Source organism: Lissotriton vulgaris, chromosome 1_1 (genome assembly GCF_964263255.1).
Source record: "Lissotriton vulgaris chromosome 1_1, aLisVul1.2, whole genome shotgun sequence".
Classification (NCBI taxonomy): Eukaryota; Metazoa; Chordata; class Amphibia; order Caudata; family Salamandridae; genus Lissotriton; species Lissotriton vulgaris.
Genome location: NC_141685.1, coordinates 1,612,516,765 through 1,612,544,268, shown reverse-complemented (window position 1 = coordinate 1,612,544,268; position 27,504 = coordinate 1,612,516,765). Strand labels below are relative to the sequence as shown.

Below are 27,504 nucleotides of genomic sequence, written 5' to 3'. Positions count from 1 at the left end.
ACAGAGCAAACGGGTTCAGAAAAGAGAGAAACTAAAGACAAAACTAGCAAAGAGGCATAAACAGAGAGATGGCACAAATTATAATTAGATGGGGTGGTGAATAGTATCTGGATCAAAGTAAAAGTCCTCTTTGTCAACAGTAGTGGCATTTCACTTATTTGTAGTATTGAGAAAATAAAGAGAAACATTCACTATTCTGAATAGTGAAAACAACATTTATTTTCAGTCAAAAGAATGGAGTAGACTCATAAATGTTAATTTGTTGAAAGGAGCCTTTGCAGAAGTTTCGCAAATGGAGATCTTGTATAAACGTGTTTACGATAGTGGTATAACTCGACACTCTAAACTGAGTGGTCTTCAAGCTCTTCCTTGCTGAAGAATGGCTCTCTTTTTATGTACTTCCATAGCTCTACCTACGAAAGTTCAAATTGGTTACTGGTAATCCCGTTGTTGGCAGCTATCGGAAATATGGGCAGGCACAGAGAGAATCTCTCTAGTCAATAGTTGATACATCTCCAAAATAAGTCTATTACATTAGTTTCACTGCTATTTTTTAAAAAAAATCTGCTTAATGAAGTGTCCGGTACTCAGAATGGCATAATGTTCATTTGTACACCACCTATATAACTGGTTGTTACAGTTTTTAAAACAATTTTTGAATGTATATTCATTTTTCATGGACAATTTAACATTTATTATTATAATAGTATTTTAAATTGTTTGTATGGAATTGAAATGTAATGTTATTACTGTTGGCCTTCTTATCAATAAAATTAATTATTAGTAAAAAACAGTAATTTAATTTGAAACTGGAAATTATAGTCCTCTAAACCCACCACACACAAATATATGTTTAAATTACTCCAAACATTTTCATATTGTAAACCAGCTACAAAACACTTAGAAAACACAAAGCCTAATTACCTGCTGCATACAATTAGAAATACAAAACATGGTTTATGAGAAGCATTCTTAAACGAACGAGTTCCCATCCAAAACAGAAAGAGTTCCCCTATTTAAACTATTTGTCCGTTTTAGTCCACAGTTTCTTGGCTACTGTCTTCACAGAAGAGCGTATAAAGTGAAACACTTGCCTTAGGGCATTCGGATGGCAATAAAAATCTAGAGTGACGTAGGCCTGCTAGTTTGTATAAATGAGTCTAATATTTGAACTGGAGGATTTAGGCAGCAGTCAGCTGAACAAGAAACAAACATCTTTACTACATTTTAGTCAGGATTAAAACCTGTGCCCTCACAAAGCTGAGCTGACACGTAGGCTACAATGTACTTCACACTTTCGGATGAAAGAGTGCCGCAATGTCACCATTATGGTGACCTTTGACCTAAGAATGATAAAAAAAGATGTGCACTTCATTATATTCCGTTAAAAATGAATGTGCTACAGAGCAAGGAAGGTAACACAGAAATGTGAACTAAGCTGGCTGATTAAGACAAACTAGCACAAGATGTGTAACAAATTGAATCGGTCGATCACGTTAGGGGTATTCAGTTCCTTGCTTGATATGATTTTTTTTGTTGCTACTGTATGAAAGATTAAGTTAGCAGAATCTGTACAAAAGTTACTCAAAAAAAAGTTACTCAAACAAAAATCACCATAACTGCCACAATGTATCGACTGCTGAGAAAACTGGAATTAAGTGAGCGCTACCAGATAAACTAGGTGAGCCAGTTGAGCTTTGAGTGTATACGTCTCATGCAATTTATCTGTAGATGAATGTTCATCACGCACAAACCATGATGTCAGTCCTTTAGGTCTAAACGCATCGCTTCAGCAATCATTCAGGCCCGATCATTGGCCATTTCAAATATGTATGTCAATCTTGTGTTTACTGTTTCAATGGAAAGTATAATCTCCTAAACCGGTTAACACATTTTCTATAAAGTGCATCGACGTATAGAAATTGTGCAGACCTTAAAAACCATGTTAATATTTTCTACAAGTTGTGGAAGAATTTCAACAGTTACAGCATCTGTCGAGGTGAATAGGACTACATTATCATTCTGGGTAATATATTTTCAGTGCAAGCCTATGGTATGGCCCAACTTTTGGTTGAGGAGTCATTGTTAGCACACACTTCCATGGTTCCTAATGGATACCAACTTTACAGTGGGAAGTAGTGCGAACAGCATATTTCTTTCAATTTTGTAACACGTATTTCTGCATTTTTAAGGTGTGTTTAGATTTAGCATTGAAACTACAGGAGGAATATAAATGATATTGTGGTATATAAGATAGTGTCTTGGACGAAACAATCTTCAGAATCGAATGCACGGTCACAGGTGTGCACATTAAGCATCTGATATAAATGTACTAATTCAAAAGTCAAGCTAAAGATCTTGTCGATAAGTATGAGGCTTGTCCCTATTCTACTCTACAGACACAGACTGCATCTTCTGGTATTTATAACTTTTATACCTTTCAAACGCTGGAGATGCTACTTCAGTGCAGAATGTTTTAGCAGTTTACTTTTCAGTAGTTAGCCCTACAATTTCTAAACAGATAAAGTCAATATAGGCTTATGCAATTTGGTGTGGTGTAGCACTCTAGCCTCTGGCACTGAAAAAGGTGAAGCTGCATCCTGTGAATTTCCTTTTTTCTGTGTTCTGTTTGTCTCCTTTGAGTACAGCAAAGGAAGGCACAAACTATGTGATCTTCTCCAGTTACAAGTGGTAGCATTACTATGGCTATTTTTCCTCAGATTTGCAGTGAACCATTTTGTAGAGCGGCAATAATGGGTTGCCATTTCAACCTATCTGCAGGAGATTTCAGTTCCAATTTCTAAGCTACTTTTGCTCATGTCCCTTTATGTTCCACCATACTTTCTAGGGTCCTTATATTTATTTAGATTTTGAAACCTGTTTGTTTCTCTTTTGGCAGAAACAGTAGTTTCCTGGTGATTCGACAATATTAAGCAATGTTCTCTATTCAGTTGCGTGCAATCTTGCTCAATAATGAAATTGCATCCATATGTTTGAATATTTCCATATTTAAATTGAATATCTGCAGCCAGGTCAACAATGACAGACAGGAGGGCACAGTGAAATTACGTAAAGCACAACTAACACACTGCTCGTGGGATGCAATATGGCTTTGTATTACATAACTGTAGCATAAAACCGAAAAGTGATGAATAACAGGCACTTTATATATTCAAATCTATTTTCTGTTTTGTCACAGCTTTCTCCATCTCCAAAATGTATTTCTATGTTCCCTCTCCTGCCCAAAATCTATACTCTAGCACTGCATTTTTATCAATGTTTTACCTCCAATTTCATCTAGTATCAAGCATGGGTTTGGTGATTTGTTTCAGAAATTAGGCTCTTTACTCCTCTGAGTCCTTATCCCCAGGAGTCATGAAAGAACCTGCTTGGTCATCTGGGGCAGTCACATCTTCATTTGATTTGCAAACAGAATGTAATCTCATTTTATAGAACCAAATGGCTTCATTGTATGCTCTACCTGGAATTCTCAGAAACAGCAACTTTTTTCGGATAGACTTTGTTTGAACAGGTTGTGGCCTCTCCAGAGTGCGTTTCCAGATGTCGGATTAAGGATGATAATCGACTAAAACTCTTTCCACATTCACTGCAAAGACTGGATTTCTCTCCTGTGTGAATCCGCTGATGTTTACCTAGAGTTGAGGACTGAGTGAAACTCTTCCCACAATCAAAGCATGTGTAAGGCTTCTCACCTGTGTGTGTTCGGCGGTGCATAGTCAGGTGTGATGCACTTTTGAAAGCCATATCACATTCACTGCACTTGTGTGGCTTCTCCCCCGAGTGTATACGTCGGTGTGCAACTAGCGAGGACGACCAATGAAATTCTTTACCGCACTCTTGGCATACGTACTGTTTCTCTCTAGTGTGACAATCTTTATGTTTGTTTAACATTGATAAGCGTGCAAAGCTTTTCATGCATTCAGAACATGTGTATTTTTTTTGTGCTGTGTCAGTTTGTGGATCTTTTTTGAAGGTTGCAGAGTTATTTATGCTTCCCTCATTATTAATGTCCATGCATAATTTCTTGTTCTTGTGGGTTCTCTCATGCATGCGCAGTGATGAGCTGTACTTAAAGATCTTATTACATTCCTTACATTTGTATGAATAACCAGCTGTGTGGGTTTTCTGGTGAAACTGAAGATTTGAGATCTGATTAAAACGTGTATCACATACATTGCATGCATAAGGTTTCTCCTTATGTGTCTGCTGGTGTGTGACCAAGGCTGATGACTGGCTAAAACTTGCATCACATTCATTGCACTTATACACTTTTTCTCTTTCATGTATGCGCTGATGAACATACAGGGATGATGATCGGCTAAAACTCTTCCCACACTCACTGCATGTGTATGGTTTTTCCCCTGTATGTATTTGCAGATGTCTGGCAAGGGTTTGCGTTTGGCCAAATGTCCTCCCACATTCATTGCATGCATACGGTTTCTCACCTGTGTGTTTCCGTGTGTGCATGTTTAAATGTGATAGTCGTCCAAAAGCCATGTCACATACATTGCATTTGTAGGGCTTCTCTCCTGTGTGTATTCGTTGATGAGCAGCCAAGTTTGATGACCAAATGAAACGTTTTCCACATTCCGTACATGCAAATGGTTTATCATCACTGCAAGTTTGCTTGTTAACCACTAAGGCAGATACCATGTGAACATTGATATCATTGTCACTGTTAATGCAAAGATCTGTCGCTGTGTGAGTCCTTTGGTGAATTTTCAAAGTTGACATGTATTTGAATATCCTCCTACATTCATTACATCTGTAAATACTTCCATCTGCATGAGTTTTCTGATGTCTTAAAAATGTTGAGTTCTGGCTAAAGCGCTCCCCACATTCAGTGCACTTATATGTTTTTTCTCCTGTATGAACACGCTGGTGTGAAATCAAGGTAGGTAGTCTGCAAAAACTCTTCTCACATTCCCCACATTTGTAAGGTTTTTCACCAGTGTGTATTCGCTGGTGTCGAATTAATGATGATGACTGGGTGAAGCACTTTGAACACTCGTCACATGTATAAGATTTTGCTCCTTTGTGTGTTCGCTGATGAGAGTTTAGTTGTGATAACTGACTAAAAGTCAAATCACACTCATCACATTTGTAAGGTTTTTCCCTTCTATGTATTTGCCGATGTGCTGTTAAATTTGACAACAAACGGAAACTTTTTGTGCATTCATTGCAAGGATACAACATCTGCCCTGTTGGATGTTCCTGAGGGTCAGCGCAGGCCGATGTCTGGATAACACTGGCACTGTTAGAACCAGTCATTTTTTCTACTGTGTGACTTTTTTTGTGTACCTCAAAGGATAAGCTGTTTTCAAATGTCTTGTCACATTTCGTACATTCATATGCATGTTTTTCAGAGTGGATTTCTTCATGGTTTAAGAGATCAGACGCCTCACTGAAACATTTTCCGCATTCACTACACTGATAAATTTTCTCCCCACTGTGAGTTTTCTGATGAGTAGTTAGTGAAATTGCTTGGCTAAAACTCTTCCCGCACTCATTGCATGAGTGTGGCTTCTTATCAGTGTGTATATGTCTGTGCTTGTTGAGGCTGGATGACTGGCTAAAACACTTACCACATATATCACATATATATGGTTTCTCTCCTGTGTGTACTCGCTGGTGCATGATCATGTGTGATCTGCGGTTGAAACCCATGTTGCAATCCTTACAGGTGTACCTTTTGCCTCCAATCTCACTTTGTTGGTAGCTTAGAAGAGATCTTTTTCTAGAATGTATGCGCTGATGTTTCACAAGGTGTGAAGAGCGCTTGAAATTCTTTCCACAATCGTTACAAGTAAAAGATTTCTCTTTTTTGTGTCTGCGCTGATGGGACAAAAGGGCAGACGAGGAAGTGAATGTCTTTCCACATTCACTGCACAAGTAAGGTTTCTCTCCAGTGTGAGTTCGCCGGTGTTTGCTTAAGCTTGAAGACTGGGTAAAACTCATGCTGCAGTCATTACATTTGTAAGGTTTCTCACCTGTGTGTGTGCGCCGGTGCAGAGTCAGATGTGTAGAACTAATGAAAGCCCTTCCACATTCTTCACACTGATACGGTTTCTCACCTGTGTGTATTCTCATATGCGCTGTAAGGTTTGTTTGCCAGCTAAGAGACTTTCCACAGACAGTGCATATGTGTAGCTTTTTTGTCTCAGGGTCAATGACTGCAAGGAGCGCATTGTTATTGTTTTTCACTTTATATCTCCTATGAGATTGGAAGTGTTTGACCAAATTCGACCTATATACAATTTTACTTTTAGATTGTTTCAATGTATTCTTTTTCTGCAACATTTTATGTGACATGTGGAATCCCTCATGTTTTCTTAAACTTGTTTCATGAATGAAATGTTTCCCACAATGTTTGCAAGTATAACTTCTTTCTTTGTTGTGTTTATGTTTATGGTGTACTATACTTGATGACTGCTTAAAATTCTTCCCACATTCATCACAAGAATAGGGTTTCTCTCCAGTGTGCACCCGCTTATGTCTCAAATGGCCGGATAAGTCTGTAAATCTCTTTCCACATTCACTGCATGCATAAGGTTTCTCTCCAGTATGTATTCGTTGGTGTGTTACCAAAGATGTTGATCGGGTAAAACTCTTTCCGCATTCAATGCATGGGTAACGTGTTTTTCTCAAGTGCATTTCTTTGTGCCTTACCAGATGTACTGAATCCTTGAAATTCTTTCCACATTGTTTACAAAAAAAGGTTGTTTTTTGTTGAGAAAAATCTTTATCCTGGGTTTCCTTCTCTAAATCAGCTTTTTTGTTTTTTAGGTTGCCTGTGGTCAGATTGGATAACAGCAGTGATTTTTCACATTCATTGCATAAGTGTTCCTCATGGTGAGTTTTCATGGGTTTGGCTGAGGTAGACAGTCTAAAGGTTTTCCCACATTGTTTGCATTTATATGATTTCTCCACAGTGTGTGCTTGTCGGTATACATTTCGATGGGTTGAGCTGATGACCGTCATACAACACTCATTACATTTGTATGGCTTCCTTCCTCTATGTGTTTTTAAGTGTACAGCAAAGTTAGACTGCCAACTTAACATCTTTCCACATTGAAGACATTTGTAAAGTTTTCCTGTTTTGTGTATTTTCCTATGTTGTACCAAAACAGATCTACATCGAAAGGTCCTCCTACATTCTTTACATTTGTACCTAATTACTGATGGTTTCTCAGGCCTGGAAGAATGTTTAAATACCTTAATATAAGAATAGGGATTATGACAGTGTCTGCCATCATTATTGGTAATTGGTTGTTTCTCTATATGTCTTCGCAGACTTCTGCTGGTGCTCAAAACCTGCTTACCATTTTTCCCACCTTCATCACAAGCATTCTGTTTCTCCTTTACCTCTGCCTGCAGGTGGTGTGTTTGGGCTGGACAATCCAATAATCTTTTTTGAAAGTAGGTATTTGTGTCAAGTTTTGATCTCAAGTACACATATTTTTGTTTCATGAAGGAAGAGATTAATCGATAATTCTTCCTACATTCATTGCATGGATTACTCAGCTTTTCATGTACTCGGTGGTGCATCTTTCCACTTTCATCGTAAGTGATGGATTTAACTTGGTCTCCTGATTTAGATTCTCTACTTTGGGCTAGACTTCTGTGTGTAGCATGTTGGGATAAAGACGGCAAGAAAGCAGTTCTACTGATGTTTTCTTTCACACATTTGGTACACTCTCCATAATTAAGTCCTTTATGACTTTGTCTGTGCCTTCTTAAGGATGTCAATCGCCTGAAACCCTTCCCACATTTTTTGCATGTTATCTGCATTCTCCAATGTATCTTCCGATGCATGATTAGATAGGATGACCTGACAAAAGCCCTACCACATTCAGCACATTTGTAAGGTTTGAATCCTAAATGGATTTGCTTGTGCACTGCTAAAGAGGAGTAGCATAAGAATATCTTCCTGCATAGAGAACAAAGGAACTGTTTTGTTCTTGTATGAACTACCTGGTGTTTTATCAAAGCTAATCTACTTTCACAAGTTTTTCTGCATTTTGTACAGTGATGCGTACCGGCCATTTTAATATCAAATTTATGGTATCCTGGATGCTTTGTAAAGTCTAAATGGAAATTAAAAGAATTCCCTTCTTTGCTGTGTGTAAACAAGTTATCTTTTAAGATGATTGGCTGGTGCTTTTTTGGAGATAATGAAATGATCAAACTCCGGCCGCATTTACTGCATGCAAATAATTTCTTTCTTGCATGTATCAACTGGTGCTGGGCTAAGGCTAACAAATCACTGAATTGATCTCGACATGCTATACAGGTATACAGTTTCACTTGGAGGTGTGCCTGTTGGTGTGCCCAAAGAGATGATGACAGGCTAAAGGACCTCCCGCATTCACAACATAAATATGGTTTCTCTCCTATGTGAATTCGCTGATGCCTGTTAAAATTTGATAAATGTCTGAACCTCCTTCCACAATAGTTGCAGGTATAAAGTTTTTCTAATGAGTGCATTTGATGGTTCAAGTTCAGATGTGGAAAGCGTTTCAAAGCTAAATCACATTCCTTATACTCAAAGGGGTTTACACTTAAGTGTGTTTGATGGTATGCAACCAACTTTGTTAACCGACCAAACCAATTACCCCATTCAATACACCTATATGTTTTTCTCTGTATAGAAATAGCCTGGTCTTTAGCAGCAGCTAGTTTCTCTGACGTCATTACAGTAACCTCGCTGCATGACAGTTCATCTCTTGCGTTGGACATTTGCTTTATTTGTATGGTTGATTTGCACTGTGGTGTCTTCTTAAGTAAAAGGCCGGAGTCTTGTTGTTGCTTAGGGGATGGTCTCAGTTTGTGAACGGAAAAGTGAATGGAGCTTCCTCTGCAGACGCCGAATTGAACATCATCAGTGTGTGTAGGGGTTTCCTGCTTGTTCAAACGGTTATCCAATATTTTCAAGCATTCAACTTGCAAATTATTTTTCAGGACTTCTCCTGAGGGCATCTCATTTGGTGCAAGTTTTCCAGCAGTTGATGTTTCTGTTGGTTTGAAAGAAATTAGAATTCATTACAATGCTTTTCAACAACTGTGATACTTCTACATCACCTAGGGCACTTAAATGTTTTGATTTAGAATCAGGGAGACAAAAACATAAGTGAAAACCAACATATTCACAAGTAAATGTCCATAATTTTCCATAACCTAATTTGCCCCGATGGGCTCATTTGATTGTATACATTTGTGAAGTGTTCTGTAATAAAACTGAACTGCATCACGTTGAAGGTTAACACCCAAAGCGCCAAGACATGTTATTCTAGTGAAAGTGCATTTTTATACGGTCACATGCCTGTATTCAAATTGCAATAATCAGTAATTTAAAGCATACCCAAGCAAACATAACATAACATATTTATTTGCCATAAGATGAAGTCCTGTTGTGTTGTAGGTCATTTATAATATGCAAAAAAGTTAATCACTGAGGCTGCCTCAAAGTATGTGCATTAAAATCTAATTATTGTATTTCATTCGGACACTTGTGAGGCCTTTAACTTGGTTTTGGGCCGAATCTATCAGGAATTTGTGATGAAGGAGAGAGCAGAACTGAACATGGGTATTTTGTATGCACATCCAAAGAGTTTGTTTCTGAATAACGTTTGACCACCTAACCAAACTGTGCAAAAAGTGTTATGCCAATCCATAGTTAGACTGACTGAGCTCGAGCTAAATTTGGTGCAAATTCCATAAACGGCTCAAAATGTATTAAAGAAATTAGAAAGTGCATTTCCATTCCTTAACTCAGGAACAGCACCAGAGTAGCATTTGCTCCTCCGTGATACCAACACACACACCTCCACACAATGGGAAAGCCATATGAGAGTGTATGTACTGGTACTTATTTACTCACTAGAAATTATATGTTTATAGTGGCTTCTCCATAAAATGGAAAGAAATTCCTAAGTAAAGAGAGGCAACCTTCACTTTGGGTCCGAATCCCACTGTACTAAGTCAAAACTCTTCTCCCTCTTATCGGTTGATAAGGATTCAAGTCAAGTCAAGGAAAGATGTATTTGTTGTTAAACCAATCATAAAAGCAAATACATTAACACAGATAAAATGTCATCATAAGCATTCATAATCTAAAAACTATTAACAGATAAAACGATTTACAAACTAAGAATCAATAACATTTTAAGACTAATATCGTCAAGGGAGAACTTGCCCATGCACTTACAGGATCTTAAATGACATGCATTTCCTCTGCTGAATCGACCTTTTTAAAAACTTTGCCACCCTCCACGCAATATGTTCATCTACCAGTAGCTGCAACCAAATGAAAGCTGGGTGGCATTGTCTTATACCTTGACGTTTTAAAAGTGAAGTATCCACACTTTCCTAAACTCTACATAAAATTTACAAAGAAAAAAACAAATGACTCGTGGACTGCACAGAATAATTATCACAGGGGCAGAATATCAAATTTCGGGACCAATCGTTCATGTTTCGTATTGTCAATAATCTATGAACGTTACCCAGTCTAAATCTTGTGAGGAGCATCCAATCAAAGCTTTCTGGTACAAAGGATAAGTAAGGCTCCAACCCCATTAAGGTAAGTGTTAACTTGATTTGAAGGAAGGATGGTTTTTGGATGTCAGAGAAAGGGCGCACTGCCAGTATGGAAGCACTGTAGGACCAAGTGGAGTGTGGTGCAACTGGGTGAGTGGACAACCATATAACCACTCAAAGGAGAAGCCAGCGAGCTGTACTAATCCAACGTGACAAGAGAAAACATACCCTATGCACACACTTGACAGGTACAAAAATGGATACAATGTCCAAACACAAATGTTCAATATAATGCAGAGAAACAACAATAATATGCAAATTGTTATGAATAAATGAATAGGTGTCAATAAAGAAGTCTTGGTCTCCTTGTTTTAATCATACACAGCTTATGAACAACCAGCCGACACGTGTTTCATCGCATCTCGCGAATCTTCAGGGCTGGAAATAATACAGAAAACAAGGAGCTATACTTGGGGATATGTACATTTGTATGTTCGACCTTGAATACCACTTCAGGTCAGCAGTTGAGACAAGCATCACATTGGATAATCTCATGCATAGGTCTATGCCCTTGAGATGGTTGTGGGAAAACATCCTTTAGTGTGCTAAGGTGCTCAAAAATAGCTCATGTATACCATGCATTTGAGGTGAGCTGTCGTGCACTTAAGCACCCTAATTGATGACGTGAATTCGCGTGTATATCTTGTGCTGTTGGTTCAAAGTTGTGCACGGTGAAGTGCTAAACTAAGTTCTATGCCGATGTGAGAGATCATGCGTGCAATAGGTGCTTAGTGACACAGTAGTAGAAAATTTCGACACATACCTCCATTGGTTGTGTTTGAACTATGCGGTCTGTCGTGATTAATAGAGATGGGTAGATTTTGAGAAACAAGAGAAGGAAAGACAATGGGAAAGAAGGGGGGAAGAAAGGAAGAAAGGTCGGAAAGTTAGATGAATACAGATGTAAGTAATTGTAGATTAATCACGTGACTAGGCACAGACTTAAGGTTTGCTCTAGTAAATCACAATAAAGATAAAGGTTCTTTTCATCAGTAAATTCAGAATAAGAGTTAAGTAGCGATATAGAATAAAACACGGAAAGCTCACCGCTCTTCCGGTGATACTTCCGACCCGGAAGGGCCCAAGACCATCCAATCCCTATTAAGAAGTAAAGTGCAATGGCTGCAATAAAGTTGAAAAATATATAGTTAAATATTTTTTGGTGTTAGGAAAGTGGATTAGTGGTGCTAATCATAGTTATTATTGTAGACAGCGAATTGTAATAGGTGCCTTCTTATGTTTGCGCTCCTCTAGTCTGAGGACTCAACCTGCACCAAGTGATTATATGTTGGACAACATTGCAACAGCTCCTTTGAGCTAGCATAAAGATTTCCCAGAACAAAGTATGTTGGGATTGCTGACAACCGTGAAACATTTTTATTACTTTTGTCTAGTAAAATGACGCCACATTCTATTTGGAACGCTCAAAGTATTGTAAAGTAAAAGCCACTATTTAAGTGAAATCCTTAAAAGACAAGAATTACTGTTCTCATTGGGTGTGTCATGTTACCTTGCAAGCGTAATGCGCTTGTTGTGGGTCGCCCGGGGGAAGGTATAGATGTCAGTCACTTTGTATCTGAAATACGATATATGTGGGTCATGTTAGATTGGAATATAAGCATGCTGGCACAAAGCATGTGTCTCTACGTTGTACTCGGGACATGAATTCAGGCAGCCTACCTGTAATTCTGATATGTCTCGATCAATGGGGATTGCTCCGTAGCCTCGTCCGGACTTGGTGTCTGTAAGACAAGCAATCCGGACAGGCGGGTTAAAATCTCCAAACTGTAGCTAGTTGGCAAAAAATCAAGCCCCCAAGAAAGACTCCGCGGTTGCGTTACCTTGTGGACGTCTTGTTTCTTTCCTCTTCTCCCGGGTCTCCGTGTTCGAAGTGCGAACACGTGACCCGGAAGTGCATGTGCTTTAAGTAGCGTCCGGCCCCCTGGGTGACGTAAACGTCATTCAGGCTAGACAGATTTAAAGAGATAGAAGCAGTAAAGGGAAACCTGGACAGGGGTGTGCCTTCATCAAAGTTATATGTCAATTAGGTGTTTAAGGTCATTACGCCAAGAAAGGACTGATTATAAAATTCTTTTGAGGGGCATACCTATTGTTTATCATTAGGTGAAGTAGTGCATGCAGAAAATAGAAAGCATTGTTCGTGACGATCCGCAGTGTGCGGTAGGTGAATACTATCGCAAGCATAGTGCTAATAGATTGCATGCTCAGTGCCCTATTTGATCTGTCAGTGAGCAGAGATTAGTGAATAAACTTGGGAAGATGTTGCAACAGTCTCGCATATTCTCACAGCGGTTGTGGAAAAACGTGGAACGATCTCTTCCCAACCTCTCTTACAAATCTAAGAATCTCATTCGATTAATCAGATCACAAAAGAAAAACATCTTTACTAAAGTATAACCAGGATGCAACCCATGGGTTACACTGTGGTTATTTTTGTAGTTATCACATTCATATGAAGCAGAAATACATTCGTTGTTAGAGAGGCGAACTCGAAACCTAGTAGATACCTCTATGACAAACAACAAATTCAGTAAGAGTCAATAAAACAGTATAGTTCATCAAATCGTTGCTAAATTTGGTGCAAATTCCATAAACGGCTCAAAATGTATTAAAGAAATTAGAAAGTGCATTTCCATTCCTTAACTCAGGAACAGCACCAGAGTAGCATTTGCTCCTCCGTGATACCAACACACACACCTCCACACAATGGGAAAGCCATATGAGAGTGTATGTACTGGTACTTATTTACTCACTAGAAATTATATGTTTATAGTGGCTTCTCCATAAAATGGAAAGAAATTCCTAAGTAAAGAGAGGCAACCTTCACTTTGGGTCCGAATCCCACTGTACTAAGTCAAAACTCTTCTCCCTCTTATCGGTTGATAAGGATTCAAGTCAAGTCAAGGAAAGATGTATTTGTTGTTAAACCAATCATAAAAGCAAATACATTAACACAGATAAAATGTCATCATAAGCATTCATAATATAAAAACTATTAACAGATAACACGATTTACAAACTAAGAATCAATAACATTTTAAGACTAATATCGTCAAGGGAGAACTTGCCCATGCACTTACAGGATCTTAAATGACATGTATTTCCTCTGCTGAATCGACCTTTTTAAAAACGTTGCCACCCTCCACGCAATATGTTCATCTACCAGTAGCTGCAACCAAATGAAAGCTGGGTGGCATTGTCTTATACCTTGACGTTTTAAAAGTGAAGTATCCACACTTTCCTAAACTCTACATAAAATTTACAAAGAAAAAAACAAATGACTCGTGGACTGCACAGAATAATTATCACAGGGGCAGAATATCAAATTTCGGGACCAATCGTTCATGTTTCGTATTGTCAATAATCTATGAACGTTACCCAGTCTAAATCTTGTGAGGAGCATCCAATCAAAGCTTTCTGGTACAAAGGATAAGTAAGGCTCCAACCCCATTAAGGTAAGTGTTAACTTGATGTTGCATAACACTAGGTTTTGCCATTTCTCCTGCCACCCTTAGAGAGCCCAATAAACATTCCACCCATCACTTTTTTGTATACTATAGCACAAAGCCTTAAGTGTGACAGGTATGCCCAGACATGAGTCCCTGCTCACTGTGCTACAGAAACCAAAGGAAACCCGATTGAAGAGCCACAAATTGGGCAAAGCCAGTAATGGGCTGCTTGTGTTCGGATTCAAGGTGAGGCATATGTTACACCCCAGAGCTCAGCACCACAAAGCACAACTGCCACTGACTCGAGAAGCGATAGTGCATCACTAAGGACCTAACTAACAGAACCGCTCATAAAGCAGCCCTTAGCAACTACCACCTTTGCATCAAGGAAGACAAGAGAGCAGCCATCATCAACCGTATCAACACGGAGACCAACCACACTAAAGAACTCTTCAAAACTGTCAAGGAATTCCCCAACTCAACTGACATCCACCCCTCCCAAGAACTATGCGACACCCTTTCAGACTACTTCCACAGCAAGATTGCCATTATCTACAACAACTTTGACCCCCAACCCACATCTCTCGAACACCAGCCCAACAATAACCATCTGGTCTCCGATCACTACTGAGACTACCAAAGCCATCTTGTCGTCCATCCACCCTGGGGCACCCACCGGCCCCTGCCCACACCATCTCTTCAACCTCAGAGACAACCCAATCAGCATGGAACTCATTAGCATTCTCAACACCTCCATTTCCACAGCAAGCTTCCCAGATAGTTGGAAACACGCAGACGTCAGACCCCTCCTAAAGAAGCCCTCTGCCAAACCCAGCAGCCTAAACAATTACCGACCAATCTCTCTGCTCCCCTACCCAAATAAAGTATTCAAGAAAGACATCAACCAACAGCTCACCGAATACCTGGAACACCTTCTTGATGCCTCACTATCAGGATTCCGTTGCAACCACAGCAATGACCCTGCGCTGTTTGCTGCCACCGATGACATCAGAACCCTCCACGACTGCGGAGAAACAGTAGCCCTGATCCTCCTCGACTACTCTGCTGCGTTCGATACAGTCTCCCAATACACCTTCTTAAAGAGACTCCACAACACCGGCATGCAGCAAAACGCCCTCAAGTGGATTGCTTCTTGCCTCTGCACTTAAAGACATCATATGGGGCATCCCCCAAGGATCATCCTTCAGCCCCACCCTTTCCAAAATCTACATGATCCCCTCTCGCAGACATCATCAAATCCCACGGACTCAACATAATCTCCTACGCTGACGACACTCCATTTATCCTCTCTCTCACCAAGGGCCCTTTCAAAGCAAAAACCAACTTCTGCAATGCCATGACCAACGTAGCCAAATCGATGGGAGAAAGCTGCCTCACACTCAACTCCGACAAAACAGAAGTATTGATCTTCAGGCAGAACACCTCTACATGGGACCACAGCTGGTGGCCAGCAGAACTCGGAACAACACCCGTACTGCCGGACCACCACGGAACCTCAGCATCATTCACAACAGCCAACGGACCATGAAATGTTAACGCAGGCACCTCCTCCTACTTCCACCCTCTTCGCATGCTACGCAGAATCTTCAGATGGATCCCAATCAACACCAAAAAGACCGTCACGCAGGCCTCCCATCACCAGCCGCCTTGACTATGGCAATGCTCTCAACCCCGGAATTTCCACCCAGCTCCTAAAAAGACTCCAGACAATACAGAGCACTGCAGCCAGACTCCTCCTGAACATCCCCCTCACCTCTGAAACCTCCACTGGTTACCCATCCAGAAGAGATGCCAATTCAAGATCCTCACACACCCATACAAAGGTCTACACAACCAAGAGCCATCCTACATCAAACATTGACTGACCTACCACCTGCCTGCAAGACACATGTGCTCCGCCTCGCTCACCCTCGCACACACCCAGAATCCTTTGCAGCAGGAGCCACTCCTTCTCCTAAAACGCTGCCAAGACATGGAACAACCTGCCCCATCACCTATGAACAGCACCCTCTCTGGCAGACTTCAGAAAGAAACTCAAGACCTACTTTTTTGATGGAGACAGCACCCTCAGTGCCCATATACCCCTACAGGTGACAGTGCTGCGCTATACAAATACTGATTGATTGCTTGATTGACTGATTGATGACCCGTTCACTTCTGTGAACTACTCAACGTGCTCACAGAAGTGAAGGCAGAGGGCATCCTTTCTCCCATGAGCGAGAGGTACTCTTAATAACGGTGTTTAAAAAAATGCTCTTCGTACTCTTCATTAATAACAATGGATCATACAATATTGATCAAAATATTGGCAGAAAGTATGCTGCGTTTAATACCGCAACATGTACTGCCATAACAGGCAGGCTTTTTACCTTGTCACTCAACAGCACACAACTTGCGAACAATACAAATGATGCTTCATCACCTAAAACCTGAACTGAAAGCTGGGCCTGCATTGCTAGATGTAGCCAAAGCATTTGATTGCCTCGAACGCTCATAACAGAATAAGAATTTTGGATGAGCAAAAATTACTAACCTGGTTAAACTTAGTGTACATGCTACCTACAGCACACCTCATCATCAACAATACACTAGGTCAACCAATGCGGTTAAGTCGAGATACAAGCCACGGGTGCCTGCTCTTCCCAATAATTTTTTTTGCTATTGGGATGGAACCCCGTGCGTACGAACTTCTTTAGCTTTACAACCCAACAATAAATTGGGAAGAATCAATCTTATTTCCTCTAACTCCAACCCCCAAATTACGTATCATAGGATACCTGTTAATGTAGCAAATTAAATTGACCAGGTATGTTGTTATCTGTATACACACAGACATGGATATTAACATGAAAGATAAATATGGAGTTGTCGAGTATGATGGAGACCACTGGATCAGTCTCCTTTGATGATGAACGATAGGAAACCAATGATCAATTTTTGCACTAACTAGATTCTTGTATTGATTTGTGCCTTTTTACTATCTTCGCCGCAATAAACATATTTAAAAAAATAAAAAACGAGATTCTTGTATCAGTTTCTTAACATACCTGTCTATCCAACACTAGTTTTTCTCCATGTTCTATACCTCACTCAAGCTAATATGAAGAACAATTAAGAGACGCTACTTAGACCATACATGGAAGGGGGACTGGAAGTCACTAATTTCAAACGTTAATTCATTAGCACCTAGGCCCACTTTATGCATTACTGGTACCATAATATCGCCCTAATTCCACACACTGTGGCGGAAATTGACATTACAGAGCCATATTGGTTACAGGACTGTATCAAGAAATCCACACATTAAAAACTGCAAGGAAACAAACACAGTGAGAAGCACTCCTGTGGCTTGAGAAACAGGAGTAAACACACAGGCAAGATCACATTATATGCACCTCACATGCACTATTAAACAAACTGGCCATCTCTCCAACAATAGAACCCAGTCCACTTGTAATAAGGCCCTTAGTTTCTAAACTATATAAACTAGCACAGATGGCAAAACGTCTGCTGTCCACGTCACATCAGAATAAAATGGGAGGAAGATATTAGCATAAAATTGACCGACCAGCAATAGGGATATTGCTGCACCCACATGAGGTCTATATCACTAATTGCCAACCAACCAATACTCTACAGACTTCTACATAGAATCTTAGGATTTTCCTCATAATCTAACGGCAATAGGTCTGTGTGCAGATGTGGTATGTCCAGAGCGTAGCACAACACCTGAAGACCTCTAACTTTTAGCCTGGACATGTCCAGGAGCACGCTTTTTCAGTACAACAGTATTCTAGGATGTTTCAGAAAAGATAGAGAAATACCACTCAGTCCTCTTCTGGTCTTACTGGGGTTTGTATACAAATTACCAAATAAAGTATATAAAATCTAGCACTCGCATTAACCAAAGTGATACTTTTAGCACAATTATAACCCCCAAAGCCAGACCTAAAAACATACGGAACTCCCTCTAGACACTTCTAGAAAACAAAGCTGCTGCCGCCAAGTACAGATGCTATCAGTGACCCACCATGAGCTACTCTTTAAATATAACTTATGACTCCATGTATGAATATTCTCTTTAATGCACTGTATACTACATAGGCTTGATCAGGCTACCCATCAACAATTCTGAACACTAAATGTTGGTTCTAATGCCCTGTTATTTATCTGTATGGGCTGTATAGGACTCACTTTCACTTATTTATACTCTCTCACTGATTCTCCCTCACTTTCAAACACGCGCATATTCTCACTCAATCTCATTACTCTCAATCACTCACAAAAACAAATACAGACACATGCACATACAAAGAGAACCAACTTCTATTTTTACTTACTTTACTGATAAATTGGAGGCTCCATAGCAGCAGCTGTTGCGTGTTTATCTAGGTTCCTGATCGATACTGTGACCTTATGCCCCTATTCGGCTATAAATCCATTTATTCCCTATATTGGCATAACCGTTCAAGTGCGATATTCAGAAAGTCATCTCTGGCCTCACACGAACAGAGCCACATTCCAGAATAGTTCTCTGCCACTTCCTTTGCAACCAATTAGTGCAATGACAGAGCAGAAGTCACTATCTGATATTCCTAGATTAACACTCCGAGTTCTTCAACAAGATAAAAACTCAGCAAACCTGGAAATCCCCGCTTGCTGTGTTTTGATTAGTAATGGAACTCTAATGAGCAACTGATAGCTATCACTTCCTAGTGACATCTTTAATTGACGTCTTATGTCCAGCAAACTTGCGTCAAAACAGGCACCTGTCAGGTATAAATATTACCAACGTTGCCTTAAGCAATAGCTGTTGCCTGTTGCTAGCTGTTGTATGCTGTATGCACCCTGTTGCTGCAGTCTGCTGCCCCGCTGCTGTTGGTGAAGCTACTGATACCATTATCGCTGCTAAAGCGCGAACGATGGTGTGGTGAGCTTAGGAGCTGAACAGCCGTCCCTCTGCGAAGAGCCCAGCAGATGCCAAGCTGCCTGCGGACGCTGTCCCCCCTCCTCCTCCTCGACGCGCTGAACAGAGAAATTCAGCTCCAGCATTTCTAGTTTGCCCTGGCGGGTGACTGGGATACCGAGTGCCTCCTGAAGGAGATACCAGACCTCCATCATTCTATTCAGAGGTATGGTGTTGACTAAACCCATAGATGAGAATTCTTGAAGCAAACCTTGGCAAAACCAACTTAACTTAAAGCTACTTACTTACTCCCCTTCCACGTGTTAGGCTTAGGTCAGGTACACTGGGGTAGGCGTAGTTAGAAGCACCAGTTGAGTATTTTAGCCTAATGTATATATGACTGTATATATGTTGTATTACTTTTAAACCATTGTATGGCTAAGAAACCATATCAATGCTTTTACAGTATTATTTCGCAATACTTATCTTACTGTACGTACTTTTTATAATAACAAGTCTTGCAATTGTGGCAATACATTTCTCTTGTACGAGAAGAAAGACTGTTCAATAAATGTTAACCCTTTATTGACAAACGCCCGTCTCTCTATTCTCTACATCTCGTGAAAGTAAACTGCACTAACCTAACTGAGTGAAATACATGTCTATTGTTTCACACGACCCTAGAGATTGACTCTTGAGCTGAGGAGCAAAGTTGTCATGTTGCACGGTTGTTGGAAAGCTGAATCCCTTCTTGTCTGTGCCAGGGAAGCTGATCACTTCCCATGCAGAGAAGAAAGTTTCCAGTGACCTCTGAGCTAGTTGGTAACACACCCAATTAAGTTTAGCATAGTCAGTGGAGGCCTGGAAGATCCGCACTTCTACGTCGATACTACTGTTTATGTTATTCCAATGCGCAGGGCCTAGTGGGAAACTAGGAACTACACTACATGGCGCCCAACGTTTGGAAAGGCGATAAACTAACGCAAGACGTTAGAGTAACTCAGTCGTGCATATTTCACACAGACCCCTTTCTCCCGTAAATACTCCAATAGACGTCTGGAGTGGGTGAAAGGTTAAAATCCGCCTGACCTTAGTAGGAAGAGATTCCTATGTAAAGCTCTGGTTTATTCAACGTTGAAGGATACAGTGTTCCAAAATATTGTGCACCTAATCTTTGTCTCCTTGGAGACCAACTCTTCAAAGCCTGCATTTATAAAAAATGACAGACAGTGAAGAAGAAAGGGAAGCAGTTAGACTGGCATCCCTAATAATAGAGGAGGACTCGAGTCTCCTACAGACTGACCCGGATGCAATTATCATCCCGGTCCACTTAAGAAAATCTATAACTTTAAAACTTATAGAGAACGGACTGACACCTCAAGGTGGTACAGTAATTTTCGTGATAGAGGCACACGAATATCGGCAGACAGAGGTATTCTATTCATGGATAAACTTTCCAGCGGCAAACCCTAGAACAAAAGAGTTTCACTATTACAAAATAGAGAAACCACCGGATGAGTACGCTCCTTTCGAGGAGACTGAAATCCCACTAAAATTCCAAGAGCACCTGCTCTGGTTTAATGGCGCCCTAAAACATAATGATCATATTACCAGGCTCGGTCCACTAGGTAGACCAGGAGCAACGTGGCCGGTTCTAGCCAGCTACACACCCCATCCGGACATTGGAAAAATGTTAAGGGAAGACCTCTTAGTTAACATAAGAGAATTAACAAAGGCTTATAGAGAGTTAGTAAAATTATTTATTAAAAATAATTCAAACACTCCTAAAAAGAGCTGGGATGGAAATAAACAATCCACTCCCAAGGTAAAAGTTTTCCAGTCCAGAGGAAGGTCTCCTCGACGGAGGGAAAGAACTCCGACTCGAGAACGCCAGTCTCCCCAGAGGGAGCCCTCTTAGAAAAGATATAACCTTAGAAATAGGGATAATCTGAAAAAACCTGATAGATATCAAAGTATTGATACACGTCCCTCTCGATCTTTTCCACAGAATTCGGAAAGAAGAGGACGGTCAGAACCAGGAGAGCACACCAAGTCCAAAGACAAGGAACCTGCTCAGAGTAAAAAATCTCAATTTCAGAAAAAGAAGGTAGCCAGTATTAGAGTAATCAACCATGCCGAGAATACTGAGGACACAGTTGAAAAACGGTGGGTGGGCATTGACAATGTTGGACAGTGCAGCAGAAATCAGTATAGCGCGCAAGATCTTGATGAGTCATCTGGAGACAGTGGACACGAATGAATACATTCAGGTTGAAACTGCCGACACCAGACTTAGCGAGCCCCATAAAATATATGAAATAACATTGCGTATAGAGGGTAATAAGACTAGGAAAATAAAGGGTCTATTTTGGGATAAGCTCTCAAAAGGCTATGATATTCTGTTAGCTGAAAAAGATTGGCCCCCAGAGTTTGTCAGGGAGTGCCCTCGTGGCGAAGAAATGATTATGCCTGCCTTCTCGAATCACATTCCGATTCATAAAAAATATACATATGCAAGGAAATGGGCAGTAGCCTAGGCACCTGCATTATATAAAAATCATGTACAATGGGATGAGGACTCAACTCCTCACAAAATCCAATTAAAAAATGAACCAACTGCCCAACTGCAGTATCCCATAAAGCAAGAAGCTAAAAAACAAGTCAGGGAGATCTTAGATCAACTTGAATACCAGGGGGTGATTGAAACATGCACCTCTCAAATTAACAATCCTTTGTTTCCTGTCTCCAAGCCAGACAATTCATATCGTCTAGTTTTGGATTACAGACACCTTAATGCATGTTGCAAAACATTTGCAGTACAAAACTCGCATAGTGCAGCCCTAATGAATAACATAGTTAGGAAAAAATATAAAACGACATTAGACATATCTAATGGTTTCTTTTGTCAAAACATTGCACCAGAAAGCAGATATTTGACCGCTTTCTCAGCATTTAGGTCGCAGAAAAAATTCTGTCGACTCCCACAGGGGTTCAAGAACAGCCCAGGACTATTCTCAGCTAGAGTAACAGAGTTACTACAAATATATGATGATGAAGCATTATCTTACGTAGATGATATTTATCTCACAGACGACGACTTGGATACTCACTTGAAAAGAGTGAACACCATTATACTTGGGTTTGCAGCAGAGGGTTACAAATTCAACTTTAAAAAGTCTCGAATTGCCCATCTGACAGTACTATTCTTAGGGTACGAATTATCAAGTGAAGGGAAAAGCCTAGCGGACAACTTCTTAGAGAAGTGCGCTGTACTCCAAGCTCCAAAAACGCTGAAGAATTTACAATCCATTCTAGGTTTTCTGAATTTCGGAAGAACTTACATTCTAAATTACGCAGAGAGGGTTAAACCTCTCTACGAACTAATTAAACCTGATTTCAAACAAATCAATTGGACTCAAAAACACACAGAAATTTTGAGATCACTGCAAACAGACATGTTAGCAAAAACAAAATTAGATACACGTGACAACACACGTGATCTTGTAATCCGAGTCATCCCAGGAAGATGCGGATTCACGTACCTAACCTCTAATGAGGGAGAAAAGGTACCAATAGCATACAAATCACATTTGGACACAAAGGCTGAAATAAAATTCAGTTCAACTGAGAAAATTCTAACTGCGGTTCAGACTGCTGTAGCGAAAGAAAGGCCCCTAGCACAAGGTAAACGAATAATAATCGTAACACCTATACCGGCTTTAGAAGCGGTAACTAAAGCAAGCATTCCTAATGCTAAGGCTTTGCATCCGAGATGGATCCAGTGGGTTAATTCTCTTGCTGTAACAGACGTAGTTTACGAATTTGATCCTAACTTAAAAACACAGGAATTTTTACAATATGAATATGAATGTCCTCTGCCAATTGAAATCCTGCCTCTCGAAGAATACGGAAGTCTTATATATACTGACGGATCAGCACAACCCGCAGTCGGGGGTAAGCAAGCTTACAGTGCTGCGTGCGCGATTGTTAAAGGTTGCTGGCACAAAGGTAAATTTAGACCAATGGTCACAAAAACACAATCTCTAGGAGATTGCTCGGCTCAACGAGCTGAATCAGTAGCATTTAAGATGGCGCTAGAAAATACCAATCGCGAACTCCCCACACTAATAGTGTGCGATTCTTTTTATTGCGTACAATCTTATAATGAATACTTGCAGAATTGGGTGGAAAACGGTTTCAAAGACGCAAAAGGTGGCACAATAAAGCATAAAATGCTTTGTGAACAGGTAGTTCTTTTGCTAAAAGAACTACAAAAGACTCAAGTGATACACACTCTGAGTCATCAACGTGATGGCGTTCACGTTGCAGGGAATTCATTGGCTGATGAAGCCGCGAAGGCAGCTGTGCAAACGGCTTCCGTAGCTGCGATAACTCGGTCACAAACAAAAATAGACAGCGATATTCTACAAGCGGTCAGTGTGTCAGTAAAAAATGATAAGAAAACACTCCCAAAAGGCTTTCCTGAAAAGTACTTGTACTTAACAGATACGAATAATGTTCCTTTTGCTCGAATCCCTGGAGTGGGGGATAGAGTAATTCCAAACAGGGAACACAGGTTAGGACTAATCAAAGCGGCACACGAAGGGCTTGCTTCTGCACACGCTGGCGTTTCCGCAACAATATCACTATTAAAACAGAGATATTGGTGGCCTCGCTTGAGAATACAAACTAAAAAGTATGTATTAGAATGCGACATATGCCAAAGGATAAAAGTATCAACAGTAAAACGACCAGCGCAGACACCCCTTCTTATCTCGGATAAACCATTTGCATGTGTTTACCTGGACCACTGTGGTCCCATACAAAGGGACGGCAACTATAGATATATCATGGTAGCAGTGGATTCCTGTACGAGGTTCATATGGATGTGGCCCCAGCGCTCGGCTGACGCTAGAACGGTTATAAAAGATTTGCGAGTCTTTATCGGCACATACGCAATTACCACGTTCCATTCTGACCAGGGTCCTGCTTTCAGCTCTCGAGCTTATAAGGAGGCCATGGCCAGCATGGTAATTGGGTTGCGGTATTCTTGTCCGTCGCACCCCGAAGGGAATAGTGTGGTTGAAAGAAAAAAACGGGACATAAAGTGATCTATAACAGCGAAGGTATTAGGTTCAGGCGCTGGGTGGGTCAAACATTTAATAAGTGTCCAGACTAGTCTTAATAACTTGCCAAGAAATTCTCTAAAAGGTTTCAGCCCATACGAACTATTGTTCGGAATTAGAATGAACATTCAGGACCACCTCGATAGTCAGATGTCAGTGGTACAAGAAAAAACAACAGACTTTGACATCAAAGATCGTTTGGCTGTTTTACAGGAACTGAATGAAACAAGAAAATCCTTAAGCAACATAAAGTTAAAGCAACAGCCATCTACCACTGACGAGGCACCACAAGCAACAGCCCCAGCAAGGCCTGTCTGGATTCCAAAAATTGGGGATCTAGTCAGAGAAAAGATCGCGGTGAAGAAGGAATTTGGGCCTTCTTACAGAAAAGCAGTACCTGTCTTGGCAGTCACCGGAACAAGATCAGTTGTACTACCGCCCCTTGCTGGTAAAAAGGAGAACAGAGTCGTGTCCATCAACCTGGTAAAACCACAAGCATGTGGCCTATAATCAACAGTAGGCCCAGTGGACTCCCAAGAAACAACAGAATACCCAAACTTGCAACAATCCAAGAGGTTCAAACTGAAAGACTAATCACATTCGATCAGCCTGCAGTGCACAATGAAGGACTATGCAATAATGCCATGGAACTCGTGCCTCTTGAGACACAGATTGAAACAGTTCGTCAAGAAAAACCAGTCTACACTAATGTGGCATCAGAAAATGCTACCGAAAGACAGATTGAAAGAACAATCCCATCAATTGACAAAACTGCCTCTGGTTATTTCATCAACTTCGACAACTTCTCTGAAGATCAAAACGACCCCGAAGTGATGCCAGAAACAAAAAAGTATTTTAAAGAAAAAGCAACGGAACTCTTTCATCAACCGAAGGAAATCTACCTTGTTTCCCCTTGGTTAGAATTCTGGTTCGGTCTAGGTGTATTTTTCCTCCTGCTTTGGCTCATCATGGTACTTTGTTTGGGAAAATTCATGGAGGGAAAATATATTACAATGGACACAGCAATTCAGAACATCAACCTAGTCCTGAAACCACACAGATCATCCCACGTGAAGAAAAGAGAACGGTCAACAGTAAATGTCACAGCAATTCCAATACCTGGTGGGGTAGTATGGGAGAAAACAGACTATGAGATATATGGTCCGGTCGAAATCCTGAAGTATCCTCATCAACTGAAGGTTTCCTTAAGTGACTTTGTAAAACCTAGTACATTCTCTGATGATTGGGACTTTAACAGTAATGACATGATGTCTGATTTAGTAATGTCAGCTAGATTCACAGATCATGATTATTTACAAGGTTCATCTAGTTATGAGCAGTTATTCTGTTACACACACTATGGTGATCATTACTTGCATAAATCTGCACAGCCTAGAAATGTTTTTATGTATAATCAATGGGAACATTGTGCTACACCACCTAAAAGCAGTTCTAAAGCATTTTTTGAGAAATTCAAATACTTCTCAGGGTTTAACACCAGTGATGCAGAAACGTTTTATTACAAACTGTTAGATAAAACAGGAATGAAAACAATGCTGACAAATTCTAAATTGATATATTCAGAAGCATTTTATGACAAAATGATGACATTTGGTTTTGATTTTTGGAAAATAACATTGAAACGAAAACAATTTGGGGTACAAAAGATTGGCAGGTACAAGGCCTTGAAGCACTATTCAGAATCTGCATGATACCAGAACAAATGTTGTTTTTAAATGACACAATACACCAAACATCCTGTCTTGGCCTGTCTAAGATCAAAGACCTTAAAACACCGTCTATACCAAAGCCAATGCCTGAAAATACAACTGCAGATATTGAGTTAGACGTGTCACAAATTTTACATTTTAACAGAACACATCCTGATTGGAAAAAGTGGTTAATCTGGCCTACTGACACAAACAACTGTCAAGATAGATTCCTGAACAAAACACAGGGGTTAACAATGACCAGACTAGACCCGAGATACTCCCAGAGACAACATCCAGGGATAATAACAACATACAGTGTAGGGAAACTCTGCCTTGAATGGCTAACATCATCCACACTGGCTGAAATTAAGCAACACTTGTCTTTACTAAAAGATTGTGCTGATTTGCGCGATTTCATTCTTGGACCACGCAAACAGCGTCAAAAGCGTTTCATAGCGACCAGTATCTATGCTGCTTACAACGAGGCTTGGAAAGTCAAACAAATTGAAACAGCAGAAAAAATACGAGAAATTGATCGTATTAATTTGGAAAAATCACTTTCTGTAGTAGACAATGGGTTAATGACTCTGTCTTCCAGAATATATTCGTTGGACAATATTGTATCCTCTGCCTTTGATGTGATAGATAGAGACTTGCTAATGTTACAACATGGCCAATCTCAATTACGTTCTATTATACAATTAGGCTGGACGCTGCAGAATCTTCGTTCAGGCTATGTGCCTTGGCGTTTAATCAACACAACGTCATTATTTTCCATTTTTAACCTTACTGATAAAACAGATCAGTTTGGCACAGAAAGGAGCAGACTATACAATCCTGAGCATCGAAAAACTTGAGAGATTATCATTGACAATGTCAGAGAGTCCTGTCATTGAATGGATAATACACGGAATTATCACCATTCCGATAACAACTTTCCGATTTAAAAAGTGCCTTGAATACATACCTACTGGCCAGTATGAACAATTGGGTAAAGGATATGTAAAATCAGAATGGAAATTACCATACACACATTCTTGCTATAGTGACAGCGACAAAAATTTATTTCTTAGTGGTGACAATTGTAAACATTCACTAAGCGGTATACTTTTGTGTCAGGGTATTAATTTACACGGAGCATGTGATGGAAATTCTAACAACCTTTCATGCCACCAGCTAGTCACACCTGCAACTCAGATAGAGCCCTTCTTTATGCAACTTGCAAACGGGAGTTACATTCTTAGAACGGATCACAGATGTTGTGGCCTTGTGCCAGGGAAAAGTTATCTAGTAAGCGTAACATCCATGGTCAAATGCTGTATGCAAGCATTGTTCCCGAGTGGGCCTGCAGCCACAGTGACTCCCATCTGGCCTCGTCTGAATCTCTATTCTATACGAATTGATACTTTAAGCAAAATGAAGTCTGTGCTTTTGCAGACAACAGTGCCTATAACGTCATCAAAAGAGACGTATGATCATCTAGTTGCAAGGACAGCTACTGAAGTTCATGAACTTTTATCAACAAATTGCCCCGTGCATTTCGTAGAAATGCTTAGCCAACTCCTTAACATGTCTAGTGCCAAAAGCATCCCAGGCATATTTAAGACGATGTTTACGGGACTGCTAACACCTTTTCTAGCAATTTTGGG

The 27,504-nt window shown here is 40.3% G+C and overlaps 1 protein-coding gene across 3 annotated transcripts in view; it reads right to left on the bottom strand.

Moving 5' to 3' along the window:
- Positions 1-200: 200 nt before the first annotated feature.
- The window catches only part of LOC147750890 (uncharacterized), a 132,891-nt gene continuing 105,587 nt past the window's right edge, over positions 201-27,504 (bottom strand). For all 3 annotated transcript variants that reach the window (XM_086918531.1, XM_086918540.1, XM_086918549.1), the window contains one exon: positions 201-9,035. In XM_086918531.1, coding sequence (XP_086774657.1) covers positions 3,478-9,035 — 5,558 coding nt within the window. In that variant the 3' untranslated portion in view covers positions 201-3,477. The remainder of the gene's footprint in view (positions 9,036-27,504) is intronic.